This window comes from Pogoniulus pusillus, chromosome 2, assembly GCF_015220805.1.
Source record: "Pogoniulus pusillus isolate bPogPus1 chromosome 2, bPogPus1.pri, whole genome shotgun sequence".
NCBI classification, from domain to species: domain Eukaryota; kingdom Metazoa; phylum Chordata; class Aves; order Piciformes; family Lybiidae; genus Pogoniulus; species Pogoniulus pusillus.
Window position 1 is genome coordinate 26554560 of NC_087265.1, and position 20591 is coordinate 26575150.

Here is a 20591-nt window from a genome sequence, read left to right on the forward strand (position 1 = left end):
GTGACTCAATCTGAAAAATGGGACTGGAAGACCCAAATAAACCTTACTTACAAGATGAATTTGAGAATAAAACATGCATTAAACTAATACTCCCAGGGCGCACTATAATAATGCTTGAATTAAGGCTGAGAGTGGACCTAGTTCTTTACAGGTGAGCAGCAACTCCATATGCTGACATCATGCATAAAGTGCCTTAGAGTAACAATCACCATTCCAAACATTGCTCTTAATCCTAAAGAAAACTGATACCTCAGAGTGATGCTGAATTCAGCTCAGTTTAGGTGAAGTCTGTATGTAAATCTTTCAGAAATCTGGCTTTTATCTTTCCAAGTGGCCTCAAAGTCCACATTTTGGGCTCTTCTACCCAAGGGAGAGGTCTGGATGCTGCAGGTTTCCCAAGCAACTGCAGGCTGACTGTCACAAATGACTGTGACACAGAAACAGGTCATCTCTGGTCATCATCCTCCAAATGTGCTATCTATGCACAGTTTTGCTGCATAAACCCACTTACATCAGAGCTAACTAATCACAACTACCTAAGAAAGCTGTGGATTTCTGCCCCAAAGAATGAACTGTATTAGCAATTTAATAATTGTATCCCTTCTGCAGTCAGCAACCTCTCTCTTTATCAACCTAATCAGCATTAATTTAAATGCAGGATAATTAGCAGCTACACTCACAGGCAGGTGCTGGAATGATCTCTCAAAATTTAACCACTTGATGTCTTGTAGCATGCACTAGTAGTTGGAGTCACAGAATCATAAAAGGTCAAGGGCTGGAAGAGACCTTGAAAGATCATCCAGTCCAACCCCCCTGCTCCTGTTCCAGTCTTCTGTCACCCTCACAGGGAAAAAAATAGTTCATAGAATCATAGAATCATGAATCATAGAATCATAGAATCCCTCACAAAACTTCCTATGCCTCAACTTCCACCTACTGCCCCTTGTCCTGTTGGGAATCACCCAGCAGAGGCTGGCTCCATCCTCCTGGCACTCACCCTTTACATTTTTATAAACATTATTGAGGTCAACCCTCAGGCTCCTCCTCTCCAAACTAAAGAGCCCCCAGCTCCCTCAGGCTCTCCTCAGAAAGAAGATGTTCCATTCCCTTAATCAAGATGTTCCAATCCCTTAATCGTTTTTGTGGCTCCACATTGGACTCTCTCAAGAAGTTCCCTGAGGTCCTTTCTGAACTGAGGGCTCCAGAACTGGACACGATACTCCAGATGCAGCCTCATCAGGGCAGAGGGGGAGAAGAACTTAGTATGACACAACACACACAGGGCAACAGAGGAGAAATCTTATCATGGACACCAAAAAAGATTTAAAAAGTCATGAATGCATTTCTGAGCAGAGACAAGATTGAAACATTTGTGTGCTTTCCCTTTCAGTAAATGTCTCTTTGTCTTCCTACCTTTTGTCTATAAATAAGTCAGTATGCTGATGTATTAACTACATACATATTTACCATCCATGTGCAGGCAAGTGTCTGGTGGCATTGTCTCCACACTTTTGCATCTGCTAATCCACCACGGATAGCCCATCTAAATACACCTGCAAACAGACAAAACCTGTCCACATGACACCAACAAATCCAAACCATCATAAACTTGTTTAAACTTTGCTCAGCTTTCATAGAATCTTAAAATTGCCTGGTTGGAGGGGACCTCTATAGGTCATCTAGCCCAACATCCCTGCAGGGAGCAGGGACATCCTCAACTAGATCAGATCACCCAGAGCCTTGTTAAGCCTCACCTTGAATATCTCCAGGGATGGGGCCTCAACCACTTCTCTGGGCAACCTGTTGCAGTCTTCCACCACCCTCATGGTGGAGAACTTGTTCCTAATATCCAATCTAAATCTGCTCTTAGAATCATAGAACCAACCAGGTTGGAAGAGACCTCCAAGATCATCCAGTCCAACCTAGCACCCAGCCCTAGCCAGTCAACTAGACCATGGCACTAAGTGCCTCCTCCAGTCTTTTCTTGAACACCTCCAGGGACGGTGCCTCCACCACCTCCCTGGGCAGCCCATTCCAATGGCAAATCACTCTCACTTCAGGCCTTTGTAAACAGTCCCTCTGCAGCCTTCTTGCACCCCCCTTCTTTCTCACTGGGTTCCTGGGCCTCAGGTGGATCACTTTGTCCATGGCAGTTTTGCCTGAGCAAGGAGAGCAGTTTTGCAGGCTACAAGATTTTCTCAAAAAACTCCTGGAGCATGTGGTTGATGCTTTAGTTGCTGGAAAATTCTGGGGACAAGATCCTGCAGGAGAGGCAGATGGAGCAGGCAGAGGGGCCCCAGAAGGGGCAGCAGCCAAGCTGGCCTGGAACAGAGCCAAGCTGCCGCTGTACACACGTCACCTGTGCACACATTGGTGTACGTGAGTGAAAACCTTCTCACGCTCTACAGCACCACTGAGTGCAAGCGATTATGTCTCAGCTCTAATTAGCTCAAGTCCAGAACTGCCCTAAACAGGCTTCTCAGTTTCTGCCTTCCACAGCCTGGCACTCCCCCTCTCTGATCAGCCATATGTGCCAGTGAAGAGCTGACCTTGTGAGGGGGTGGTGGGAGGAACATCAGCACCCAGGGAACAGCAGGAGAACCCCTTCGCTTGGTGAAATTAACAGTCACCCATTTTAGAAACAGGCCAGCATCTAACAAACAGGAATTGTGAACTCTGATACAAAAGGGAGGGTTGGCCAAGCTAAGGGCAGGGGTTGTGCATGCTCACCAGGACGAAACAAATGGTTCCTAGCACTCCCCATCAGGTGACAAACAAAACATTTGCCGTCGTTGCATTTAACTGGCACTTAATCACACACAGGAAGTAAAGCAGAGGCACAGAGCTGGCAGTGTACTGAAATACAAGTGAAAGTGAGACTAAATTTGGTATCATAACCACTCCTTAACTGTCTCCTGTCAGAACAGGATTCTTCTATCTAGTGTACTGATATTGTACCTCTTCAGTGTCATTGTCAGCCTGAGAGGCTCATGGGACCAGATAAGAAGATAAGACATGTGGGTAGATGTCAAAGTTGACTGTCACGCAGCTATAACATCCTTGTTCTTACTAACATTTGCCTGCTCTGGCAAACAGTTTGTCCTTCTGGTGGGTATTACTAATGTGTAATTAAGTTTACATCAGCTAAGGAACAAAAAAGGCCTAATTTTGATTCATTCTCATTAGGTTCTTCTTAAAAATACCTGAGGGCACTTTTAAATGTGAAGAATGTCCACAGTTGGGAGTTTTATAAAGTACATTTTAATCTCACGCTCTGTAACTATTTAATGATTTTGCCAGCAGCAGTTTCTTATTGCAGCCCCTCTTTGTATTCAAAGCTCACCTACTGCAGGGAGGCTTTATAAAGAAATACATTAATTAAATATGCCTTGGCTTCACCAGCCCAGGAAAAGATTATTAATCACCTCACAGGCATGAGCACAACATAAAATTTGCCATTGCTCACAGGCACCTCACGCAAGCTGCCACATGATGTCATTGTCTCCAACGACCTCGAGCACACAAAGAGGCTTCTGCCCTGGCAGTGTTGTGCCATTCATTCACCTCATCCAGAGCAAAGCAGCTGATGCACAGCATCGTATGGGCTGGTTTTCAGTTCTTTTACAGCATTATACCAGCATCTGGGCTCCCCAGTGCAAGAGAGACAGGGACCTGCTGGAGAGAGTCCAGCAGAGAGCCACGAAGGTGATTGAGCATCTCCCCTAAGAAGAGAGACTGAGAGCCCTGGGGCTGTTTAGCCTGGAGAAGAGAAGACTGAGAGGAGATCTGATCAATGTATACAAATATCTGAGGGGTGGGTGTCAAGTGGATGGGGCCAATCTATTTTCAGTAGTCAGCGGAAATAAGACAAGGAGCAATGGCCACAAACTGGAACATAGAAGGTTTCACCTCAACATGAGGAGAAATTTCTTCACAGTGAGGGTGACAGAGCACTGGAACAGGCTGCCCAGAGAGGTTGTTCCTTTTCTGGAGACTTTCAAATCCCACCTGGATGCATTCCTGTGCAAACTACCCTAGGGGATCCTGTTTGGCATGGAAGTTGGACTTGATCTCTGGAGGTCTCTTCCAACCTCTAACATTCTGTGATCTAGGGAATTATATCTGTAGTGGCCACCCTGGCACCAGAGCTACAAAGGAGACCAATGGTTTGAGTGAGGCAGGGCTCTTGGGTCTCTCCTCACCAAATCTTCCTAGGGACAGCTGTCCTAAACTCAAGGTGCAGCTATGACCTGCAAACAGGCTTCTTATGAATAGAGGGACTGAAATGCAGAATTCCTCAAGGGAACAACAAAGGGGGAAAGGATCTGGGGGTCCTAGTTGACGGAAGGTTGACCATGAGCCAGCAATGTGCTCTGGTGGCCAGGAGGGGCAATGCCATTCTAGGGTGTATTAGAAGGGGTGTGGCTAGTAGGTTGAGAGAGGCTCTCCTGCTCCTCTACTTTGTCCGGGTGTGGTGGAGGGCCACACAGGCCCAAATAGCCATGTTCACAGGCCTGTGCTTGCCCGGACATGTTTTCCCTCCGAAAGGTGTTTTTCTATCTAAACCAGGGGAAAACAAATTAAGCGGACAAAGGGGCACAACAAGCCTGGCACCTTAATGTCTGGCCTGCCCTGCTTGCAAGGTTGATGTAAACAGGTTGCATAAGCCCACGTGCCTAGCGTGTGGCCCACCTGTGCCCTCTCCATATCTGGGGGTACCAGACCTGTGGACTCTACCTTATTAGGCATGTTTTGGCCTGCTGCCAGACGCTTATTGGACAGGATTGTGGCCAAAGGACCATCAGTCTCGGCCCACATCTCATAAATAGGGCAATTCAGTGCTCCTGCCTCCCTCCTCCACCCACCACTCCTGGCCTCTTCATTGCCTGGGGCCACCACCGCTGCATGGTTTCCAGCCCACTGTACTTTGCACCTATCCAGAGGAATGATCGACCAAGGCACTCCTGGCCAGCCGCCGCTCCAGCTCGCCGCTCCCAGCCCCATCGTGCCCGTGGAGCCTTCTCACACAGCGCACCCCAATACCCAAACTGAACTATTCAGGTCCAGGAGGATCAACCGCGTGGCTTTCGCTACGCATATTTGGGACCACAGAGACTGTGACTCCTATTAGTGAGTAACTGAACCATCTCGATTTGAGCAGCTGAGAAATCTCAGTGACTTTACCCGTGGCACTTTATGCCACAAGACTCTCCATCCAAACCTCTCCAAACCTCTACCAAATTCCTGAATCCTTCTGTAAAGTAATTTCACAACCGCATACAAAGAACTTGTGTAGGTTAACAGTATATAAGTTTGGGGGGGGGAAATTCTCTTTGTATACAATATTAAATTATTTTAAAGACCTTTCAAAAAAATTTGGCCTCTTATCTTACCCCAAGCACAGACAAAACCCCCTCACAACACCTGGTGAGGCCACATCTGGAGTATTGTGTTCAGTTCTGGGCACCCCGGTTCAAGAGGGACATGGAACTGCTTGAGAGAGTCCAGTGCAGTCACCAAGATGATTAAGGGAATGGAACATCTCTCTGACAAGGAGAGACGGAGAGAGCTGGGGCTCTTTAGCTTGGTGAGGAGGAGACTGAGAGGTGACCTCATCAGTGTTCATAAAGATGTAAAGGGTGAGTGCCAGGAGGATGGAGCCAGGCCCTGCTGGGATATGCCCAATGATGGGACAAGGGGCAATGGGTCGAAGTTGTGGCATAGGAAGTTTCATTAAAACACAAGGAGGATTTTTTTCCCTGTGAGGGTGACAGAACACTGGAACAGGCTGCCCAGGGGGTTGTGACACCTTATTTGGCCCTTCACTGATCACAGGTCACCCTCAGAGGTTCAAATTCCTGACAAACATTTCAAAATGGGAGTTTAGAGTAATCCCAATGGTGCTTAGAGTGACTCTGAGCAAGCATCCTTAATTGTACACAACACAGCTAAAGGCGTTCAGATTAAAGATCAGAACTGCCTAGTGATTTTGTTGTCATCTTTAGCTCCTCATCTCAAGCGGGTTATGCAGAAAAAGTCAGTTCATTCCATCATGTTTGAGCTGGTTGCCTTTTCTCTTCATCAGAGGTCCTACTAACTGAGCCTATTCTGACTCCATTACTCACTTCCGTGGTGAATCAAGATACCCAAGAAACCACTGGTGTCCTCTATGTCTTCTCTAGCCTTTCTCCACTGCCAACAGCCTCTTCCACCCATTTTTGTCCTTCAGCCTCTCTGTTCCCTATTTGTTTTTTCCCTCTCCTGTTCAGGACATGTCATTGTTCTTTCCAGCTCCATGATGCTGAAGCATGTGCATCACCTATTGCTTGTGCTGCCCACTGTCACATGTTACATTTAGGTGGATATTTGATGAGGACATTTGTCTCTTATCATCTGGTTTGTCACCCTGGCATGCCAGCGAAGAGAAAAGCACTGTGGGGGGTCCCAGGGAGAAGCTGTCAGACAGCACAACCTACTTAATGGGAGCTGGAGGGAGTGAGCAGCAGGAAGACAGTGAGGGGAAATCGAAGTGTGATGTCTGAGAACAAGGTGGGAAATGAGGCTGTGAAAAAAAGGTGTGATCTGAATGCTAACAACCCAAGTGCTTGGCGCAGGGCCTCTCCTTGCCGTCTGCTGTGGCTGCAGCAGATCCTCTCCTCACCTTTGGCTGTCCCTGGGAAACTTCACTCAGGCTCTGACTTTCAGCTGCTGTGACAATCTGTGGCTGGTCAGTGCTGAAGCAGCAGCTAAAGTCTGCTGAGTGAAGCGCTCACTGCACAATGTGTCACAGCACAGCCAGGATGGAGGGATGAAAATGCCTTTATTAGCTCTTTGAAACATAACCTGGACTTTTCTGCAGGATCCACAGTATTCAATGTGGTTTTACATGACAACCACTCCACCACATCTCTTCCTAAACAGGTGCTCTAGTTCTCATTTCACAAAACAATTGTCTTGAGATGTGGTGCCTTCAGACAAGTCATGTTCAGGGTGTGTGGGGCAGAACAGTCAAAACTGAGCATACAAACCACAAGCTATCTTTCCTCTTTTGCCCAGGCTTAGATCAACTCCCTTTCATAACCTCCAAACCAGAGGTATATTTGATGCATCTCAATAATTGGAGTAATTTATACTTTCCACTGAAAAAAAAAACCAAAAAAAAACCAACCAAACCTGAAGTGTTTCTTCAGTATTAGTAAGACCAAAAGTGCAGAGGTTGCTTTACAAAGTTAGCAGGAGACAAGAGGTGATGCTCTCTGGGCTTACCTTCAGCACTGTGATATTCCATGCAAAACTCTCAATGGCTTTGCTTAATTTTCGTCCTTTCAAACCTTCCTTCGTGCCAAGGTTATGAAGCTCTTCGTGGAATTCCATTCCTGAAAACAGAAATTGCTGCATCACCCAGTGAGTGGCTGATTTTCCCCATAAAACATTCAGTGTGCATTTTCAGTCTCACAGTTAGCACTTCCTACAGCCTCCTTCTGTGTTTCCCCTACTTCCTCAGTGTCCATTCAGAAGAGTGTCCTCCAGAATAAAAAAGGTCCTGTACAAGCTTGCAGTTGTGCTTCACTTTGTACCTAACTCTCCTCTCCAGTGCTGGAGTACCAGATAGGCACGTGCCTCCTGGTGCCTGCACAAACACTCCCCTATCAATTCTGTTTGCAGCCTGTGCTGCTAGCAAGATTCTGACACAAAGATATAGCTTGCCACACCTCAAACAGATGATTTTGTACTTTGGAAGGTCTGACAGATGTGGAAGATACCTGTTCAGCACAGCAAATGCAGACTCAAATGCACAGCCCCTCATTAATCTCAGTCACAGTCATGGGGAAAAGCTCTTCACAAGGATAAATTATGTCAGAGACGTATGCAGCTCAGCACAGGATTGCTGTTCCTGCAGCCTGTAGGGCTCCTGAAAACTGTCACATTTCACTGCTAGTTTCTGTGGCAAATGCCTGCAAATCCATTGTTTGATATAAGAATTCAGAAAATCTGGGAGCAGATTAAAAACCATAACGAGTCCAATTAGCTCACCAATCCCACAAGATCTGCAGAGTGTATGCAAACATTTCTCTGACTCTGGTGGGGATTAAGAGACAGAACAGAGAGAGAACTGCTTGAGTTCCTTTCGTGTGTTCCTTACAGAGGCCAAATTGGCACTAAATCATTCCAAGAAGTCTGAAGGCCACCCTGGCTGAACACACAGAGCTCCATCTCCAGTTGTTCCATGGCTCACATCCCCCCAGCATTTTAAGGCATTTAAGTCCCTTGCATATTTGAGCTTCGCTGAAATTCCATCAAAGATTCCTGCTGAGAGAGCACCTGCACAGAGCAGACAGGGCTGCTCAGGGGGCTGTTGAAGGAGTTGATCCTTTCACAGACCAATGCAGGCTTCTGCTAGGTGCAGCTTGCCTGAAGCACTACTGGAACACTAACAATAGCTTTCCTCTTGCCTTGCAGGGATTCCAGGAGCTGGCTAAAGCTGAGGCAGTTGAACCCCACACAACGCAGGATGTCTCTGCTGTTTAAATCCCCGCACTTTGCCCACTCACAGGTTTTGCCTATCAAGGGTAGCAGAGCTCCTGGCACTTCCTCTGGAAAACAGCCTGAATAACTGCACTCTAAGCAAAATCTTCCTGCAGGTGTCCCTTCCCAACTGGCTTACAAATGTTTTCACATCAGGAAGTGAGCCCAGTTCAGATAAACACATCCAGTACATCACACCAGTGACACACCATCTGCTTTAAGCATACAACTGATGCTCACAATGCAGTCACACAGCTTCAGTGTCAGTTACAACAGCAGAACTTTACAAGGTCTAAACCAAACCTAACAGTACAAATCAACAGAGCTTGGTCCTGTGGGTTTCAAAACTCCTCTGTGTTTAACATGACAACTGTGGCAGAGAATGGAGTTGAGAAAGGCAGCACACTGCCTTTTAAATTATTGCCTTTCTGCTTCATTTGACTAATTTAAATGTCATCAGACATTTCAGAGCTGTAGAGCAGATGGAGAAATAGCTTCTAAGGTGAAAGCCAAGGATTTTTCCCTGGTTCCAGGATTGCCTTGCTACTGAAGGATAAGCCTTCAGGAGGGTGGAATTAGCCAGGGAAACACTGGGATGCTCACTTAAATACCATCTCCAAGAAGCTGCATCTGTCACAAACTATACACAAATGCTGGCATGTTGTTTCTCATCCCCCACCCCAAGCTGCATGATAAAGAAGGTTACCTGCTTTCTGGCACTGAACAATCTTGTCGTGAGTGGCATCTGCTGTCTCAATGAGAACCCTGCTCTCTTGGATCATCTGTCAAAAAAAAACACAGGGAAAAAAAGCCAACAGTGTTATGAGGGTCTCCTCCAACAGGGAAGCACAAAGGTTCAAACTTCAAAAGAGCTCTGCTCTGAAAGCAACACCACAAAGGCTGGTTCGCTCCTTCAGATCAGGGCTCTGGGATCTGCATCAAGCTAAGTGAGGGTCCCTCAGAAAATCTCAGAATCGCAGAATGGTTTAGGTTGGAAGGGACCTCAAAGATCGTCCAAGTTCCAACCCCCAACAATAGGCAGGGACACTTCCCACTAGAACAGGTTGCTCAAGGCCTCATCCAGCCTAGGCTTGAACACCTCCAGAGAGGGAGCATCCACAAAATGCTCTGCTCCAGAGTTGAAGGAATCACTGTTTTACACCAGTGAGACAATGCTGCACATCACGTGAAGGAAATATACCTGATTTCAGGGGAAGGTAGAGCTAGGAGGCAAACCAAACTTATCCCATGTGAAACTGAGCCCTTTCTAATTAATACTTTCCTTAAAACAAAAGGAGACATAAGCATAGTCCCTGGCATAAGTGGTTATCAAAAATGTCATCAAGTCATAAACAGTGCTGATTTCAACAGGTGTTTAAGCCTGTGCTGAATTTTTTTGCACCACAGGGGCTCAAAGTGAGAGGTGACTTAATTAATGTTTATAAATATTTAAAGGGTGAGTGCCAAGAAGATGAAGCCAGGCTCTTCTTGGTGATGCCCAACATCAGGACAAGGGGCAATGGGTGGAAGGTGAGGCATAGGAAATTTCATGTAAACATGAGGAGGAATTTCTTCTCTGCGAGGGTGACAGAACATTGGAACAGGCTCCACAGGGGGTTATGGAGTCTCCCTCTCTGGAGATATTCAAAACTTGCCTGGATGTGTTCCTGTGTGATCTGGTACAGATGCTGCTGCTCTGGCAGGGGATAATCTTTCAAGGTTACTTCCAACCCCTGACATTCTGTGATTCTGTGAACTTTTCTTGGGTTCCTCTTTAAAGAAACCCAGATCAAAATCCCATCCTGTCCTCAACATTTCTGTTGGGGTTTAAAGGGAACGAGACCAAAAGAGGCAGGCAGCTCCAGAAGCCTCCTCTCAAGTTCCAGGAGTTACCCATAGTTATGCATTTCCCTAGAGAAGCTCATTAAGAGCAAACAGATGAAGCATTCATTAGGTGAGAAGTCTCCTGAGCCTCCTTTCTTGGATGGTAACAACTAACCCTGCAGAAGCCCAGGGAAGCAGATAAATTCTGCCAACAGTGCATTCTGTGAAACTGACATACATCTGTCACAGAAGGCAAGAACATGCTACAGAACTCTGACCAAGAGTAATCTTGCTCTCCCGGACCGCACACCACAAACCCCAACCAAATCCAGGCAGCATGCAAGCAGTGCCCATTAGAAATGAAGCAAACTGAACACTGCCTAACGTTACAGACTGAAATTACAGGAACAACCATCTGGAAGCTCTGCCAAAACCCTACAACTGCTAAAAGCCTTCCTACTTTCAGACACACTAAACATGAAAACACCACCAGTGGATTTTGGTGATTTCAGTGGGAGATGGTAGAACAGTATTAAATTAACACTAGCAAATGAATATGTCTCATTCTTTATTGAGGTACAAGGGAGCAGAGATGCTGCCACATGTCACACATGACCTTCCAAATTCTGGAGGAATTCAGAGCCAAATTCTGCTCCCCAGATCATCTTCATTAAACCTAGTGAGAGAGGCTGCACTGAGTAAAAATATCTCTGCCTTTGATACAAACAAGAGCATGAGAAAAACAAAACCCATCACCACAGCTTCATGGGCAGAGAGAAAAAAAAGCCAAATACACCTACAGAGTGAAAAATTGCTTTTTGCCTGGTGGATGTGCCCGAGATGGAAATTACTTTCAGTAGTATCCTTTGCCTTTCATTCTCATTGCTTGTTCATGCATCATGCTGATTTTGTCCTCTTTGATATTTTTGCTTGTTATCTAGAAAGAAATGACAATTTCTATCCACCCTCTGGCTTCGCTGCCCCACAGCATGTAGTTGTTCCATGCTGAAGGAGCTGTTCAGACACCAACCACAAACGCTGAAGTTGGTCTGAGCAGTCAGAGGAGGGAGAGCCCTGAAAAACTCCTGCAATCAGTATGGAGGCAACCAGAGCTCAAAGGTGCATCTCCATGACTGCTGCACCTCATTCACCCATCAGCTTGGGCTTGGTCTCCCACGGGTCTGTGCCTGCACTGCCCACACACAACAGCAAGGTTTTGCCCAGTGAGGTCAATGTATTTAAGCTGTGACAGCAGATTGAATGCAGCCCACTCTCCTGCACTCAGATCTCTCCAGCAGAGCTTGACTTCACAGAATCACAGAATTAATCAGGTTGAAAAAGACCTTTGAGATCATCAAGTCCAACCTATCACCCAACACCATCTAATCAGCTAAACAATGGCACCAAGTGCCACATCCAGTCTCTCTCTAAACACCTCTAGGGACTGTGACTCCACAATCTCCCTGGGCAGCCCATTCCAAAGCCAAGACACCAACCTTCACCTGGCTACAACCTCCTTTCAGGTAGTTGTAGACAGATAAGGTCCCCCCTGAGCCTCCTCTTCTTCAAGCTAAACAACCTCAGGAGAGTTTGTTGCATATATACATATACAGACACAGACATACAGCATACATGTTACATATATAAGGAAAAACTTCTTTGCTACAAGGGTGCCAGAATAGTGGAGTAGGCTCCCCAGAGCTGGATGCGTTTCTATGCCAGCTGCTCTAGCTGACCCTGTGTTAGCAGTGGAGTTGGACTTGACAATCTCCAGAGGTGCCTTCCAACCCCTACCTTTCTGTGGTTCTATATACATAGGTACAGCTAAGGAAGAATATCTTACCACACACCAAAAAAAACCCCAAGCTTGAAGATCATGCAATTAGGCAATTTAACTTTGACCATATCTTACTCCAACTATTGGGTGGATTTGATATTAAAGGTCTCTTCCAATGAAAATGATTCTGTTCTATGATTTTGTAACTACTGGAGCTGCTCCCAGAAGTTTCTGGCAAGCCTGGTTTAGGACTCTCAAACATGAAGACAATAGGATGCCAGTTTTCTTCCCCTCAGTGCAGAGTGAGGAGAGCAGCCTTCTCTGCTCCTTTGATTCTGACATCAAAGTCTCACTGCTCTCACCTCAGCAACAGTAAGCAATTAAAAACAAACCACATGACAGAATTTAACCCACTCCTGTCTTCCTGCTTGGCAGTGATCTTGACAAAAACAAGTAGCTTTTGTCCCATGACAAATCGCCAGGGTTCATCAGCTCAGTGATTTGGGTTAGGGAATGCCTTTACTGTACCACTTGGCACTCCCCCCTCACAGGTTCCTCTAGGAAATAAAGCACTAGCTAGAGATAACACACCCTGCACCAACTGTGATGTGGTTTTGGTGGGCCTACAGTGTCTTCACCACCTCTGATACCATGACCCATCAGTCCTTGCTCCCAACAAGATCTGTGGGTGTGAGAGTTCAAGGGAGACAGGGACCTTCTGGAGAGAGTCCAACGGGGAGCCACAAGGATGACTGGGGGACTTGAGCAGCTCTCCCATGGAAAGAGACTGAGAGACCTGGGGCTGTCTGGTCTGGAGAAGAGAAAACTGAGAGGAGATCTGACAAATGTATACAAATATCTGAGAAGTGAGTGCAGAGTGGATGGGGAAAATCTCTTCTCAGTGGTCAGCAACAATAAGATAAGGAGCAATGTCTACAAACTGGAACACAGAAGGTTACTCCTCATGTTGAGGTGAGGGTGACAGAGCACTGGAACAGGCTGCCTAGAGAGGCTGTGAAGTCTCCTTCTCTGGAGACTTTTAAACCCCACATGCATGCATTTCTGTGTGAACTACCCTAGGGGATCCTGCTTTGGGAAGGCAGGTGAACTCTACCTCTGGAGGTCAACTTCAACCTTTAACATTCTATGATTCAGCTTTCTACCAGTGGTAAGAGATGGACTAGTGCAAGGATGTAAGAGATGGGTGGGTGCAAGGCTGCAGCCTAGGTGTTCACTCTGAGAAACCAGAGACTGATCCATAGAGATATGAGCACAAGAGACAAGCAACTGCTATCCAGGAATGAAATTATAGCATAGGGTGGGGGTTTGGTCTGCTTGTATATTTTTTATTAAAGCACATCACAACAGATACTCTTGAAAAGACTGTGTGAAAATCCTGGCAACAGAACTGATCCAACCACCCAAACCCAGCCAAATTGATCTGAAAATCAACTTTTACAGTTTCCCCTCCCACACGTTTTCACCTACACCCACGGTAGCATCTTGGGGAATAGTTAGTAAGCAAACATAGTAAAGGCCACCTAAAAAGCTAATACTAACAACTGTTCACCAGAATTAATGTTAACAACCCATCAAGTGAGAGCCTCAGCTACTGTCCTGCACATGCTCCCATGCTGGACACAGCAGGCAGCAGTTTTGGCAGCATTCCTGACTGCAGTGGGGGACGCCTGCCAGCGGTGCAGCACGTTGAGCATAGATACCTCTGCTTGGTCCTGTCCATCAGGAGATTTTCTGCTGTGAAGGTAACTCTACAAATCATGCCACAGCATGAGATTTTCAAGCCCAGTTTCCACTAACCTGTCCTGAACTTAAAGAGTGAGCTTTCTGACGTTTCCAGCATTAATTCCCACACACCTTTAGTCTGCCCTGCCCCAGGCTGAGCACTGCTCTTGGGGCAGTTGTTTAAATCTCAGCCATCTGTTTGCAGCTCATTAGGCTGCTGCTTAATGCCAGCTCCTAAGTGGCAGTGGGAGTGCAGTGAGTGACCCTCAAAGAGCAAGGGACATCCTGCTCCCTCAGGAAACTCATGCTCCACCAGAGCATTACAGAATCACAGAATCAAACAGGTTGGAAAAGACTTCTAGGATCATGGAGTCCAACCTATCACCTAACCCTTCTAACTAAACCATGTCACTCAGTGCCTCATGCAGCCTCCTCCTAAACACCTCTTGGGATGGTGACTCCACCACCTCCCCTGGCAAGCTGCTCCAATGGGCAATCATTCCTTCCGTGTAGAATTTCTTCTTAACGTCCAGCTTAAACCTGCCCCGGTGCAGTTTGAGACTGTGCTCTCTTGTTCCGTCTCTGGGTGCCCAGGAGAAGAGACCAACCTCTGCCTGGATACAACCTCCTGAACACTGAGCTTCAAGGGATTAACCTCCCAACAGCTACTAAAATGTAACCTTCAGAAGGTGGATACTGATGCCTGGGTCCACTTGGAGCCAATGTGAAAATCTTTAGCAGCTGCTGAAGCTGATGAGGCTGCTCAGGATCCTTGCATTTCCCACATCAGGAAGAAGGTGATGAACTTCACCAAGTGATTGTTTAATGTAACCATGGAGGGGCAAGAGAATGGACAAAAATAGGAGTGAAAGCACACAAACCTGATTCTGGCATGGGGATCTGAAAAGGCACCTGCCTTACCAGCAGTGTAAGAGGAGCTGAGTGGGTGTGGTATGCAAACCTCAGAAAACTCACTCTTCAGCACAGGCTGGTGGATTCTGAAATATTGCTGGCAAAAGTGGGCTTGAAAGTCTCCGGCTGTGGTATGATTTATGGAGTTACCTTTCCAGGGAGAAATCTCACAGCCCTCCTGATGGATGGGGCCTATTAGAGTAAGCAGCAGGAAAGAAGGCTGAGTGGGAAAAACTACCACACATCTTGACACCACTTGGGATCCTGCTAATGTCAATACTGGGCACCGTGTCCCCAGGTCCCCTCTGTGCTCCCTCAGCAGCCACAGCGACGCAGAGCTCTGTGGGAACAAAGGATGGCCCGATCCACCCTTGAGGGACCCCTGCCACGTTTCCATGGGAGCAGAGGCACAGCCATTTCTCTAAGTCCTGGAGGTTCTAACCCTCCTGGAGAGGCTGCAGTGCCAGAAACGCTCCCATGACAAGGAGTGAATAAAAGGCTGTTCAGGCTGACAAAGGACGCATGTGGCACGAGTCCCAGAAGTACATGTCACGTTCAACAAACTAATGGGAACGAGCAGCACACAGCCTCATCTGCAGAGGTTAGCTTGTCCCCTGCAAAATAGCTTCTTCCATGTCAATATTCTTGCACAGTGCTGAGGGCAGGAAACCTAAACCCAGTTCATCTCCATCTACCTGTGTGGTCTGGATGATCAGGTAGCGAGGTGGCTTGGGAACTGCTTGAAGGAAAGAAGTCAGAGAGTTGTGGTCAGTGGGATGGAGTCTAGTTGGAGACCTGTGACTAGTGGGGTCCCACAGAGGTCAGTACTGGGACCAGTTCTGTTCAATATATTCATCAATGACCTGGATGAGGGCACAGAGTGAACTGTCAGCAAGTTTGCTGATGACATCAAACTGGATGGAGTGGCTGCCACACCAGAAGGTTGTGCTGCCATTCAGCGAGGCTTGGACAGGCTGGAGGGCTGGGCAGGGAGAAATTGAATGAAATTCAACAAGGATAAGTGTAGAGTCTTGCACCTGGGAAAGAACAGCCCCATGGACCAGTATAGGTTGGGGACTGACCTGTTGGAAAGCAGCAAAAGGGAAAAGGATTGGGGGGCCTTAGTTGATGGGAGGTTGACGATGAGCCAGCAATGTGTACTTATGGCTAGGAGGGGCAATGCCATTCTGGGGTGCATTAGAAGGGCTGTGGTTAGTAGGTCAAGAAAGGTTCTCTTGCCCTTCTACTCTGTCCTGGTGAGGGCACATCTGGAGTATTGTGTCCAGTTCTAGGCCATCTAGTTCAAGAGGGACACAGAACTGCTTTAGAGGGTCCAGTGCAGAGCTACCAAGATGGGAATGGAACATGTCTCTTATGAGGAGAGCCTGAGGAAGCTTGGAGAAGAGGAGAGTAACAGGCAAGTGCCAGGAGGATGGAGCCAGGCTCTGCTCGGTGATGCATGATGACAGGACAAGGGGCAATGGGTGGAAATTGAGACATAGAAAGTTTTGTGTAAACGTGAGGAGGAATTTTTTCACTGTAAGGGTGACAGAACACTGGAACAGGCTGCCCAGGGGCGTTGTGGAGTCCCCCTCTCTTGAGATATTCAAAACCTTCCTGGACATGTTCCTGTGTGATCTGGTATAGATTCCTGCTCTGGCAGAGGAGTTGGACTGGATGACCTCTCAAGGTCCCTTCCAGCTGCGACATTTTGTGTGGTTCTGTGTGTAATACCTGAAGCACTGTGTTACAACCACGCTGGCTGCTCACAAGAGCTGATTACACCTGGGAGCTCTCTCACGCCAGGTATATGAGCCCCAGAAAGTGGAACAGAGCATGGGCTGAAAAACGACACTGATCTGCCTCATGTGTTTGAATAAAGTATGAAATATTGAATTTAGAATCCCATTGCTTCCATGGTTTACCTTGTCACTTCTGTTAAGTGTTAATTACAAACACATTCTAAGTGAAATTTGAAATATCTGAATACTGAAGACATCATAATTTTATTCAGAAGGAATTAACAGCTTCATTTGCTGTCTGTATTAAAAGCAGTTTAATCATAGGACTGATACAAAGAGAACAAAAAGTGCTATTTCTTTTTACTTGAGTGAACTCCTGTGCTAGAGACCAATTTCTCCTTTTCATTATAAACTGCTCCACAAGCCAAAAACAGGTGAGGAAATTAACACAGCAGAGGCTTCCCAACAAAAAACAACAGGAAAAAAAAAAGACAGGAAAGAAAACACCTGGTGGCAAATTAAAGCACTGCTCCTGCTGGGAAGATACAAAAGAGGCAGTTCAAAGAATCCTCTCATCAATATTCCAAAACTTAGGAGAGAAACTGAACACAAAGCTGACAAGAAGCTTTCTCTTAGGTGTCTCCTCACAGCTGCTGTCTCAGTCTCCTATGCCTTTCATTGACACAAAAGAGTTTGCCTAGGTAAGGAGTACCACATCATACCTCTACGACCAAAAATACCCTGAAAGAAACAAAACCAGCCAAAACCAAAATGCAACAACAACAACAACAACAAAATTCAAACAAACAAAAAACCCAACAAAACCCAAACCCATGAAAAAACCCATCCCAAACCAGACAAAAATCAAAAGGGCTACAAAAAAACCCAACCAGTGTGGGAAAGCAGCTGAAGAGCAAGCTGAACTCAAGAAAATGGGCACAGGATTCGCCCTGTAGCACCGAGCATCTCTCACAGACATCTGGGACAAGGATCAGCTGGGTAATCAACCACCTGGCAGCAAGTCCTGCAGAGAAGGAAACAAGATGCCAGGACATGGGAAGAAACAGTGGGCACCAGTCCACCTCATAGCTGTCTCAGTATGCTTCCAGACAGGTTTCTGCATCTGAGCCTTTCCCTGCAACAGCCCAGCAAAAGGACAGCTGTCAGGGATGGCTACATCAGATGGAAACATCTACAACACCTTACTGACACAGCCTGCAGAAGGAACTGAATAAAGTTCACCTTGAATTCCAATTTCACAGTTTTACTTAGAAATATTTCTGGGAAATGTGCTGTCAGAGCCTTGCAGGATGGAATTTGGTACACGCAGACCAGCAGTCTATAAAACAATGGAAGCAGTGGAGGAGCAAGGGGAAGGCTCAGCTTCCAATCTGCCTATGCTAAAGCAGTGTAACTCAAGTACCCAACTGGAACTTCATTCTGTGAGAAAAGTTCTGATCTGACCATTTCCAGGTCTTGCGTTTGAAGGGACTGGGAGATGTCAGCTGTTAGAGAGAGAAACTATGAGAGAAATGGGTAAATGAGAATTCTAAGAAGCAGAGAAAGACTCAGGATAATTACTTTCCCAGTCCATATCCAATTTTGGATGGAAAAAAACAGATTTGAGACAGCGTCCATGTACTGGACTGTGTTTGACGTCAGTGCATTGTGACACTTCTTTGGCAGGGGATGCTCTGCTCTGCAATATTCCTCTTCTTCAGCTACTCAGAGTTGTGAAAAACGTTCCTTTGGGGACAACTCTGTCCTAGCTGAAACACAGATTGCAGTGTAAAAGCTCACAAAAACCCATTTAGCCATTTTGCAGTGACATAAACTGGGAAAATGGACTCTCTGCCTGGGAATAGAGAGCCATCATGCATGCTTCAAGACAAAAGAAACGTAAAAGACCACTCTGAAAATGGACAAAGAGCAGGTCCTCTCCACACACACACCTCAGCAGACTTCTGCTGGGGTGCGTGGACCAATACCTGTGCCAACAAAACCACTGCTATTAAATATCCAAATGATTCTCCAGCAGCATCCTAGACATTGCTTCTCTTCTCAAAACCCCAATCCCTCTACCTGCTGACCAAAATATTTCTCACTACTTTGCCATCTCTCAGCAGCACCTGCAGACACGCTGCCCATCTGTACCTCTCTGCTTCAAATTAACAAGTTCACTTCCAGAGAGAAATATTTATGTCAGTATGAGTTTATGTAGCAAAGAGCTCCTCTATTCAACCTCTTTTTACACTTTTTGCTGTTTATGGTTTAAAAATGTGAAAGATGCTTGGAGCGTTTTTTAATTTCCCTAGAAAAGCTTCTATATACACATAAGGCAGGAGGTTGGGTAAAAGCAAGTCCACTTTTATGACCACAAAACCATTTTGATTTGAAAATTATTCAGTCATTTGATCTTGGAGGAAAACCAACACTGAGCCAATGATTGCAAAGCAAAGGGCACAAGCGTCCCCGGGTTTGTGCATGCTTGCATCAGGGCAGTAACATATTATGCAGGCAGAGAAACCACAATCTGTTTCTGAACATCTCTCAACTGAAAAAAACATCCCAACTTCACAGGGTAAGTGTTTGCAATGAATAATTCAACCATCTGTCAGGTCCAGCTGGACCTCTCTCCTCAGATGGAGAACATCCTCTTTTGAGGTGTGATCAATGAGAACTGGCATCCATTTGATTGGTTCTAAGGCATCCTGCAGGTACTGCCCATCTGAGCGACCATCCTCCCATGCATGGCCACCAATGAGGGGGAAAGGCCTGAAGAGCAGCTCTGTAAGTCACACACTGCATTGTCCTAGGAAGTCTGTGTGGGAATCGAAGACAATGTTACTGGAATTCATCCACCCATTCTACGTATGGCATCAGCCAAAGCTGTACATTGAAATGAATGGTTTCAGTTTGTATTTCTGGTAGTTTCAAAATGGTTTATGTCTACTGCCAATGCTCCACCTTATCTCCTTGGTCTTGGCAAATCCCATCCTCTGCTCTCCTTTGCAGAAATAAAGTAGCAAAAATAAAGTCTCTTCCTTCTCAAGACACAGAAACAGTTGAGTTCCACTACACCACTGCAACGTGGGCATAAAAACATGAATTTTACTACACAGCTGTCACACCTGCATCAAGACAAAGAAACCTGAAAGGACCAAATCAAAGAAGAAAGAGCAGGTCTTCTCCACACACACCTCAGCAGACTTCTGCTAGTGTACACGGACCAATACCTGTGCCAACAACACCACTGCTATCAAATACAGCAACTGAGTCTCCAGCAGCACCCTAGACATTACCATTCTTCTCAAAATGCTGATCCCACTGCCTGTTGGCTAAGACATTCTGGGAAATCATTCTGGTTCTTTAAGCTTCTCTTCCATTAAACTTTATTTTAATAAGACTCTCTCAAAAGAAAATATTTACAATACAACACAATGGTAAAATTGATTGCCCAGGAAAAAAACAAACGAACGGCATAAAGTGGCCTTTGTCTGTTGTGCCTCTGCACAAGGCTGAGGCTGAGTAAGAGGGAACAGACAGTGGATTGTTCTCTAGATAGTGGTGGCAGGTCTGAGACTTTGCACCTCCATTTGCCTGGACTGTCAGTCCTGTCCACGCCCCATTAAACACCTAGGCATGGTGTTTCCATGAGAAAAAAAATCAAAACCCAACTCAAAACTAAATTCAGTTGGCAATTTCCTGCAAGGGAAAAAAAGAATTCTGGCATGTTTGGGGTGTTTTTATCAGAGATTATTCTCAAAGCAGACTTTTAAGGTGAAATCCATGATGTTTTCAGAGGTGGTGAGGAAGATTGGCTAGGAATTTATGTTATCTGGGGCTCTTAGTGGATAGAAGGTTGACCATGAGCCAACAATGTGCTATGGTGGCCAAGAAAGTCAATGACATTCTGCGGTGTATTAGAAGGGTTGTGGTTAGTAGGTCGAGAGAGGTTCTCCTCCTCCTCCTTTGCTCTGCCATGCTGAAGCCACATCTGGAATATCATGTCCAGTTCTAGGCTCCTGAGTTCAAGAAGGATAGGGAACTGCTTGAGAGAGTCCAGT

The 20591-nt window shown here is 46.2% G+C and overlaps 1 protein-coding gene across 1 annotated transcript in view; it reads right to left on the bottom strand.

Moving 5' to 3' along the window:
- PLCL1 (phospholipase C like 1 (inactive)) overlaps nt 1-20591 on the bottom strand; it is a 224073-nt gene that overhangs the window by 19320 nt on the left and 184162 nt on the right. Inside the window, 2 exon segments of the mRNA XM_064158489.1 lie at nt 7267-7376; nt 9233-9308. Coding sequence (XP_064014559.1) covers nt 7267-7376; nt 9233-9308 — 186 coding nt within the window.